Source organism: Dendroctonus ponderosae, unplaced genomic scaffold, assembly GCF_020466585.1.
Source record: "Dendroctonus ponderosae isolate FM_Combo_2020 unplaced genomic scaffold, Dpon_F_20191213v2 Dpon_F_20191213_5, whole genome shotgun sequence".
NCBI lineage: Eukaryota > Metazoa > Arthropoda > Insecta > Coleoptera > Curculionidae > Dendroctonus > Dendroctonus ponderosae.
Window position 1 is genome coordinate 14844985 of NW_026018715.1, and position 9081 is coordinate 14854065.

The 9081-nt window shown below is 45.0% G+C and overlaps 3 protein-coding genes across 5 annotated transcripts in view; all 3 read left to right on the top strand.

Moving 5' to 3' along the window:
- The window catches only part of LOC109542044 (rho-related BTB domain-containing protein 2), a 6628-nt gene extending 3019 nt beyond the window's left edge, over positions 1-3609 (top strand). For 2 of the 3 annotated variants that reach the window (XM_019911079.2, XM_019911081.2), the window contains exons 3-10: positions 534-722; positions 775-1047; positions 1097-1219; positions 1370-1600; positions 1653-1913; positions 1976-2251; positions 2310-2543; positions 2598-3609. In XM_019911079.2, coding sequence (XP_019766638.1) covers positions 534-722; positions 775-1047; positions 1097-1219; positions 1370-1600; positions 1653-1913; positions 1976-2251; positions 2310-2543; positions 2598-2891 — 1881 coding nt within the window. In that variant the 3' untranslated portion in view covers positions 2892-3609. The remainder of the gene's footprint in view (positions 1-533; positions 723-774; positions 1048-1096; positions 1220-1369; positions 1601-1652; positions 1914-1975; positions 2252-2309; positions 2544-2597) is intronic. The other variant, XM_019911082.2, reaches the window with a different exon arrangement.
- A 2929-nt stretch (positions 3610-6538) lies between these two features.
- Positions 6539-8475, top strand: LOC109542051. Its single transcript, XM_019911098.2, has 2 exons — positions 6539-6741; positions 6830-8475. The coding sequence occupies exons 1-2, from the start codon at positions 6684-6686 to the stop codon at positions 8038-8040; spliced, it is 1269 nt and encodes a 422-aa protein (XP_019766657.2). The 5' UTR covers positions 6539-6683; the 3' UTR covers positions 8041-8475.
- A 108-nt stretch (positions 8476-8583) lies between these two features.
- LOC109542045 (probable sodium/potassium/calcium exchanger CG1090) overlaps positions 8584-9081 on the top strand; it is a 6160-nt gene continuing 5662 nt past the window's right edge. Inside the window, exon 1 of the mRNA XM_019911084.2 lies at positions 8584-8792. The gene's annotated coding sequence lies outside the window, so the exon portion shown is untranslated. The remainder of the gene's footprint in view (positions 8793-9081) is intronic.

Sequence of the window (9081 nt, forward strand, 5' to 3'; positions counted from 1 at the left end):
ATTACAATATCATAACGGAACATGGCCTGGGGTACTCACGTTTGAAGTGGAGGGATCAAAATTCGTGGTATTTCACTAAATGGGAGCCCCATTTGCGCCCCATTTACTGTCAAATATAACACTAACAAGCGGGAAATTTCGCACCTGCGCTGGAGAGTTCGAGAACCTTCTAGGTTACCTGGAGGAAACTATATAAGCAGCGACGAGAACCAGAGTTGACGGTAATTTTGAAGTTAGTTTGTTCCTGTTCCGTGGTTAAAGTTATACCGAGCGGAATAAAAGTTGGAAGCTGAAGAAAGAGCTTGAAACCCGGCCATCCACGGTACAATATTAATAAAGCACCCGGGCGATGCACGGCCGATTAATCGCCTAAATATTCCCGCATGTCTCATTGCGGCTAATGGCCTAAATTATACCCCCCAGCACACTGACGTTAAATTACCAGATCGCATCCTCCACATGCGACTGTTTCGTTCTTTGGAACCGTGCTGCTATGTTGAGAGCGCTTGACTGATCAGTATTCATCTGCTTAGGTGTCGTTAGCGCAGCTGCTAGCGACCCACGTACCAACAGTATGGGCAATCGATCAGTACCGAATCTACAAAGACGTGCTGGAACGTTCTTGGGAGGTGGTGGACAGCGTCAATGTCAGCCTGCGGCTCTGGGACACATTCGGCGACCACGAAAAGGACCGGCGCTTCGCCTACGGACGCTCGGACGTGGTGGGTAAACCGGACGGTCGTCCCGGGTGGGTTAAACACCATGCTTTGTTAGGTTTTGCTATGCTTCAGCATCAACAACCCCATATCGCTGCGCAACTGCCGCCTGATGTGGTTCCCAGAGATCCGTCGGTTCTGTCCCAGCACTCCAGTTCTGCTGGTCGGCTGCAAGAACGACCTGCGCTACATGTACCGAGACGAGGCGTACTTGTCGCACTTCCGGGACCGCAGCCCCTTTGTGAGGGCGACGCGCAAAAGCGATCTGGTGATGCCGGACGAGGCGCGGGACGTCGCCCGCGAGCTCGGCCTCTACTACTACGAGGCCTCCGTAAGTCTCCTGCTTCCAACGCTAAGTGTGCTTCAACGGGGCTTTTCAGGTTCTTACCTATTACGGAGTTAACGAAGTGTTTGAGAACGCGATCAGGGCCGCACTAATCGCACGGAGGGCTCAGCGGTTCTGGATGACGAATTTGAAAAAAGTCCAACGTCCCCTTTTCCAGGTAAAAAAAAAACGCCTCTGAGCTTGCTTTTTGAACTAGTCATCTTTCTCATCATCTAGATCTAGATAGCATTTGATATTCTATGAATATCAAATGAATATAATTTTGCTATGTGTGGATCCTTTCACAGCTCGGCTTTGTCTGTTTCAGGCGCCATTTAAGCCACCGCCGCCACTGAAGCCCGAAGTCCTCGAAGGCTCCAGCACTTTCACTGAGCAAATGGAACACATGTGGCTTGGTAGAGCACATACGGACATAGTCCTCGTAGTGGGGTCCATGGGATTCCCAGCGCATAGATTCGTACTTGCGGCTAGTAGTGGAGCGTTCTATCGTTTATTAACCGTTGATTTACTGGCACGTAGTACTAGTGATTCTAGCATGGTGAGTCCCGCTCAACACAACCTCTATGCTAAGTAACTGCGACCTTTCTTAGGTAAGTTCTTTGGGCGACTTCGCCGACGAAACCGAGTACTTGGTGAGGGCGGAACAGAAGACGTGCAAGAGAAGGGCCAGCTGTCAGGCTTTGCCAACAGCAAGAGAGTTGGACCATCCGGCGTTCCAGTGCATCAGAAGCGTCCAACCCGAAGGTCAGACGGTTGTAACTCTTTCGAAGTTGGTGACGCCCAGCGCAATGCAACAGTGCTTGCAGTTCGCCTACACTGGTACCGTGAATCGCAGCGCACTTAATTTACAGGTAATGTTTCCCAGTTTCCCACCTTCTACTGGAACAATGATTATTATTGTCGTTTCGGGCAGGAGACACGAGAAGCTGCGGAATTTCTCGAGCTGCCGCAGCTGTTAGTGTTACTAACAAGGCACCCGTTCGTCGCACCCGATCCTCCGGACGAAAACTACGAGAACTTCCTCAAGCGGCGATTCCAGGACGTTTGTCTAGACCAAGGGCTGTTTGCCGACGTGATTTTTGAGCTGGACGACGGAGTCTGCACGGCCCACAAGTCCATGTTGGCCGCCCGCTGCGATGTCATGAAGGCCATGTTTAGTGGCGATTTTCGCGAAAGTCAAGCCAAAGTGGTAGGCACAGACACTCTCTCTAAATCAGTTGCTTGGCATTCATCACTTCCTCGTTCAGATCGAGTTTCCTGGGGTGAGAGAGTACACTTTCCACAAGCTGCTATGCTTCATGTACACTGACGAGATCCCTGCAGTGTCAGCTTCAAGATGTGTGAACATTCTTGAGCTGGCCAACCGACTGTGTCTGCCTAGACTAGTCAATTTGGTTGAGACGAGAGTGATCGAGGATCTGGAGTGCCTGCTGCCGTCAGAGGCAATCGAACAATGTCTAAGACTTTTAGAGCCCGTTAAGGTACAGTTGCTCAGTTTATTCTTGCGCTCATTGCACGTCCTCATTGCCTTTCAGCTGCACAACGGACACCAGCTGGCAGACTGGTGTATGAACCATCTGTGCATCAACTATAACAAACTGTGTCGAATGTCTCCGCGAAATCTTCGGCTTCTTCATCCAGACAATCAGGCATATCTTGTTGAACATCGATGGCCTCCAGTATGGTATCTCAAGGATTACGACTACTATCAGAAATGTCTGGCCGAGCGCGACAAAGAATTGAAGCCGAATGAGAAGAACAGCTCTGGGTGTCTCTGCTTCTCACGCAAATCTGAGTCTGATCCTGCCCTCTCTTCAAGCAATCTTTGATATTATTAGGTTCCTTCAACGGTCAGGTGAGCCGGGTATGAACCACCGCGTTGTTGCAGGAAAATCACATATCAAAACGGATTGTTTTCTTTCGTAGGCCCTATTGGTTGCTGCTAGATGTAATATGATTTTTCCCAGATAATGCAAACTTTCATACCTGGTTCTCTACACTATTAATCATGTAATGATGTAATGTCTAGTGGATATTTTGTGCCCAATTAGTTGGTAGAAGAAAACAATTCTGGCTGGCATACGAGGCCGATAATGAATCTTTCTGCAAAGGATTACTTTATTTTTTCCACGCAAACTTTCGACATTAATCAAACCATTCAGGAACACGTTACTCTTTCATACATTGGAGTGCATGCATTCTTAGTTTCCTTTATTAAGGTCCACTCTGCACTAAGGTACAAATGTTACAAGTCAATTATCCTCCTCCTTGGCGAATTCACATAATTGTTGAGAATGAATGAAAGTCGCACTTTAGATGGTGACATCCAAGGACCAAGCAAATGTTCTCCACTCATTTTTAATTAGAATACAAGCTTTTTAGATAGGTGGATACGTTCCAGGTAGATGTTCAATTAATTAGTCACCGTAGCTTGATGAAAGGAAAATAAAGTAATCCGATGAATATGTGTCAGGTATCTATATCTACCTTTTGGACAACAAACAAACCTTTTTATAACATATACTTTAATAAATCACTTTATTCTAAGACTGGTTTTGATTAGCGCCGGGGGATTAAAAACGAGCTTCTGCAGCATAATATATGAATATTTCTATGCGGTGCCCGACCTTAATATACCAGCGGCTTTTGTGAATTAGTAAATTAGGTGCTTTTCGCGAAGCAGCTCATAATCATCAATTACCCCTAAAGTTACCTGATTATAACTGCAACTCGCTTTAATTGTCCTCGGTCAAGTATTCGGCATTCTCCACTGGTGAAGCAGCAGGACTAAAGCCACTGGCGATTTTCACTGGAACACAAGGGGAGCCCTAAGAGGCAAACACAGAGTAGCACAAAAACCCGTGAAACCGATGTTCATTGTTGCGCACTGTAAATGCTTCTGGTTTGCTTGCAAAATTAACAGAAAATGAACCCGAGAAACTCCAGAAACTGAACAATTCCGCCGCGATTTATACCGAATTGAAATGAAAAAAGTCAACCTGACATATCGGCGATTTTACATAACAAGTAAAGTTTTAAACGGTCAAATTTTATGGTTTTGAGGGAGTTTTCTGCTTTAACGGCTATTTTTTTGTAGGACTGAGAGCGGTCGTTGCTACTAGTATGAGTGCAAGCGAGACGACGCTGTTGGCAGCCTGAAATATAATACAGCTGTTTGGTTGATAAAATGAAACAATTTGACTATAAACAATTACTAACTTAATTCTACGGTTATAATTACTATAAACAATTTTGGAAATTTTTAAATAAATGCCATCTTTAGGTAACAAGCGTAAAGTTGTAAAAGTCAAAACAGTTTGGCAGCCATTTTTCGTTGTTTGATTTGTTGTGTGTTGTGGAAAGTGCAGTGCGTTTCCAAGCCGGTTTATTAAAAGAAAACCCTTAAAAGTGAGTAGAGTTTTGCTTAGTAGAGTTGAGTTGGATGGGGGCTGGTTTTGAAGTGGCGCCTGCCGTGCAGCTCCCTGGTTCAAACGCATTTTCCCTTAAAGTCCCTTGATAAGATAATTATTTTGCATTTAGCTGGTTTCCAGTTAAGCGTCGCGGACTTTCCGGTCTAAAATGCCTTTTATGGACTATTTCCAGCCCGGTTTTTCAGTTGTTTTGGATTTCCTATGTGTTTTTAACGTCCAGCTCTAATTGGATTGCGTCAAACACTCTTTGCATAAAATCCGGGTTTTTAAATTAAAATCCCCCAAATACATGCAAAAAGCGATGGCTTCGGCTTGAAGCATCGCCATTCAACCTCCAGCATCAAGGAAAAATGCTCCAAATTGGTTGTTTTTGCCGTTTTACCTTAACCTCAGACGGGGCCCCCTCACAGTCTCGATGCCTTGCCTGTCTCCTACGAGACGAGGATCTAGTTCTATCTTAACGCACAATGACTGGGCATATTAAAGAGGAAATTGCAAGCTCATTGATCTAGCAGAACCTGCTAACCGGGTTTATTAATTGCCTAAAGGGGAACCAACGCTCTAAAATGATCCGAGCTTTGCCTTGCCCGCATGTTATTTTGCTTTCAGTCGCTTCTGAGTACATTTATTCAGTCGGTTTAATTCAAGTGCTGTGGATTAAATAATGATAACAATGGTCAACTAAGTGATTGTTTGCAAAATAGCGCTAGATTTTGGTATATAAACAGCTAAAAGCCGAGTTGGGCTTCGCCCTTTTGTCAGATATCGGAAGTTGGAAGCCAAATTTCCAGCCAGATTGGGTTTTATCAGCAATTCCTAATCCCTAAGCAGATGGAATAAAAATGTCAACATTTAAGGGGTGGTCAGCTGAAAACGGTAAATCTCGGAAAGGGTTGGAAGTGTCCAATCAGTCATTAGCACCTTTCTGATAGCCCGCTTTGAGAGGTTTCTTTTCCTATTTGGGTTGCACCCAAAATTTCCAGCCGCTAAAGAGATAGAAGGAAAAATGCACCAGTGCAAAGTATCTCATGGTTGATAAGAACCTTTTCTATAGGGCGTTTTCAGAGCTATCATTTTCCCTTCACTGTTTTCTTTTCTATCTCGGTACAACGTTGAACGTTGTGCGGATATGAAAAAATGTGGTACTGATAACGCTTGATTAATAGAGCTTGATATTGCGCATAAATGCACATCTGAATTGAGCCTCAAAAGTATCATAAACCTGAATGTGAAATAATCGGAAATTGATATTGCGGTTAATCCACCAATGGTCGTTCCTACATTCTTGTGGTTGGAAACATTAGAATGTTTGCGGCTTAATAGTCGCTCAGCTTACAGAGTGGATCTTCCACATCTTTGTGCGATAAATTGACGCTCAAGTAGTTTATTTGAACTGTTCTATCAGCAAGCTCTGCTCGCATTTGTCGCCGTTATTCCACCACAATCTCGCCTTGTCACATACTTGACTACTTGAATAATTGGTAATTACCAGCCTTACAGTGCTGCTTTTTATATATAACTTGGATGTTTGTCGCCGTTTTTTAAGGATGGAGTCTGCGAACTGTGGGCTCTACTTTTCGCGCTCTGTATTAAATAATCTGGGCTTTATTAAGTGCTGGAAGGTCACAATGTTAACCTTCAGACTGTTACTTAATAAACTGCTCGAATGCCAATAGAAATACAGTTCCAGTCTTAATTCACTTCTGATGACGCGGTTTTTCCAATTAATGAGAGTTTTTCCTGGAAGATTCTAATCATGTATCTACGCCCTTTCATTTTCCTCAAAAAAACGGAGCTTATCTGGAAAATCATTACTCATAAATGGCTTAGCCGGATGCCCAGCCTTAATCACCAGCCTGTTTATTTCAGTCCCTTTAACGCCGCAGTGAGATCTAAACATAGTACCATCACCAAAGTGCCAAAGGTGTGGCGCAGTACCGCAACAGTACAGTGCTTTGTACATTTTCTCCCCTTCAACTCTATGCAAATGCGAGTTTTGTCTGGCAATTTTCAACTGGGAACATCAAAGTTCTCACAGATTCTTCTATGCGGCTGCATAGGTAGAGGCTAGTCAACGTAAGACTTGGGGAAAAAATCGCGCGTACAATTCCCAGTACATTTAAGCCTGTAGAATCCAACGATTCTACACGAGTTCTCAGTAGTTACAGGCCGAAGACCTCAGCAGACGCAATGGGAAAAACGGCACGTTATAACACGAGAAAATACGTATGTGACCGCGGCTTTTTAGGTGCGTTTTGAAAGCATCCTCTCAAACAGTTATCAGTATTGTTCCTGTTGGTTGAAAATCGGGGTTAAATAATCGAATGTTGTTGCAGAAATGGACACAGAAGTGCAGTCCACCACTCCGCATGAAAACGGCGGCTCAAAACCAGAAGAAAACGGTTCTGAGCCTCAGAAAGGAGAATCGGCGGCCATTGCTAGAAAGGAAGCGAAGCCATCACCCAAGCATCTGGTGATTCGGAAAACGCGAAGCCGCTCGCGAACGCCCCAGAAGAAGCGGAACAAAAAAAGCAGCGACGATGCCAAAGAAAGCGTGTTGAAAGCCGATGACAATGTGAACGGCCATCAAACCCGAAGCAAGCGAAACTCTGAACCCAAACCAGATCTGAGCGAGCTGGTTGAGGAAGTAGAGGACGCCGCCAAAGAAGAAGCAATCAACGCCAATCAGGAGCAGACAGTGTTAATTGAGGAGGTTCAGGTGGAGACTGAGACCGTAGTGGTCGAGTCCGAAGTGACCATCGAGAACAGCCCATCCAAATCCAATGAGGCCGTGGAAATGGAGACTTTGATACTGGCGTGCGATGAGCAAGATCCGGAGTTGCAGTTTGATGAAACTTCCGATATCGATTCCGTTCGAAGCTCGCCGATTCAAACGCGTTGCAAAACCCGCCGATCCACTCGCAACGCCTCTTTGACCAAGTCGCCCAAGTCTGCCACCGATTCGGAATCGGAGAAAATCTCCGCCGCCCCAACGCCTACTCCCGAAACCTTGACCGAGTCCTTGGATGAAGATGCCTCAACTCAGGCGCAAATCGGCAGCGACACCACCAGGTTGGAGTTCATGGAAAACAACACCTCCATTGTCTCAGAAGACTATGTGCCGAACTTCAACGACGCGTCCTACAGAGAGTCAATCGGGCGCGTGTCCGCCAGAAGAACCATCCGACCATTGAACGACTCCTACAGGCAGCGGGCGTTGAAGAACAGCCAGAACAGATCAGACTTGAACGCCTCATACCACAACTACAGCGCAATCGATGGCAATTTGGGGGTGAAAAGGAAGCGCAGCCCCTCGCCGGAGGACCGGAAAAAGTTCAAGGAGGACAACGCCAGTTTTGTCTCCTACTTGTCAAGTCCGTTGGGCAATTTCAAGCGAAGATTCTCAACGGATCTTAGCAGTAGTCCGAAACTTACCGCGTACAAAGACAGCAGCAATGACATTCATGAGGAGGAGGAGGAGGAGGAGTTGTTGCGGCCGCAAATTGGGTCGGAGGAGGAGAAGAAGAACAGGTGTTCGCTAATGTAAGTTGGAGTTTTCGGGCAACAGATGGATAATTGATGAACGTTCAGTCAAAAACTCAATGGAGTTTACTAATATTGCAAATTTTATGAATTGTGTCGTTTCCAGAAAAGCAGTTCTTGATATTCTATGTCCCCTGGATCATTAATCCAGGGCTTTGCATGAACGTTTTCTGTATACACTTATGTATTTTCGTTACATTTTGTAGTTAAAGCTATTTGATTTTTTATAATTAGGACAATTCGCTTATAATTTCACACCGTTTTTTCGACTGTCGGAACTTTAACATTAGACCATTTATTGTACTTGAATTGAGTGTAGTTAGTATCATATGTTTTCGTAGCATTTACAGTTTCTATGCACATGATTTGTGCATATGTTTGACATGATTAGAAGAGTTTGCTTTTAATAGTAATACATTCGGTTTTTTTACACCTTCAATCGTCTGTTTTTCCTTTAAATTTCCTTTTCCGCGTGGCAGTGTTGAACCCTCCACCACTGGTTTCCAGTCCGAATCCCAACAGTTTCCCTTGCATCGCATGCGTGAGTTTTCCGGCCAGCAAGAGCTTTGGCTACGCGATTTCCGTGTTCCCAGTTCACGAAATCCTCGAGGAAAACTCGCCGTTTTTGCCAATTTTCCTCAACACATCGGTCTGGGTGAGTATCAGCTCAACAAAACGCGAGTTTCACTGTGAATACGTGGTTTTGTACTGTGCGGTGATTGATTTGATTTGCTGTGATTAGGAAAACCGATCAAGGTGAGTGCTTTTACGAAACTATGGATGGGTTATCAAAAGAGATAGACTTTCGAGGCCATTCCTTGAAACTCATGGGTTTTTCGGGTTTTTAGGCCGTCGTAAAATGGAATTTCTTCGTGACGTTTCGCAAGCACGAGTGGCTTGCATCTTCAGAAGTGGTTTGCTTGAACGCTTACACTGTTCTCATCAGAACCCGTGCAGTTCTTCCGCAGAACTGAACGTGGGTTCTGATGAGAACAGTGTAAGCGTTCAAGCAAACCACTTCTGAAGATGCAAGCCACTCGTGCTT

Bases quoted from the DNA above. Each gene is read 5' to 3' on its own strand.
- LOC109542051 (XM_019911098.2), top strand. From the start codon at position 6,684: ATGGGAAAAACGGCACGTTATAACACGAGAAAATACGTATGTGACCGC. The intron at 6,742-6,829 runs GTGCGTTTTGAA...ATGTTGTTGCAG, and splicing joins ATGTGACCGCGGCTTTTTAG to AAATGGACACAGAAGTGCAG.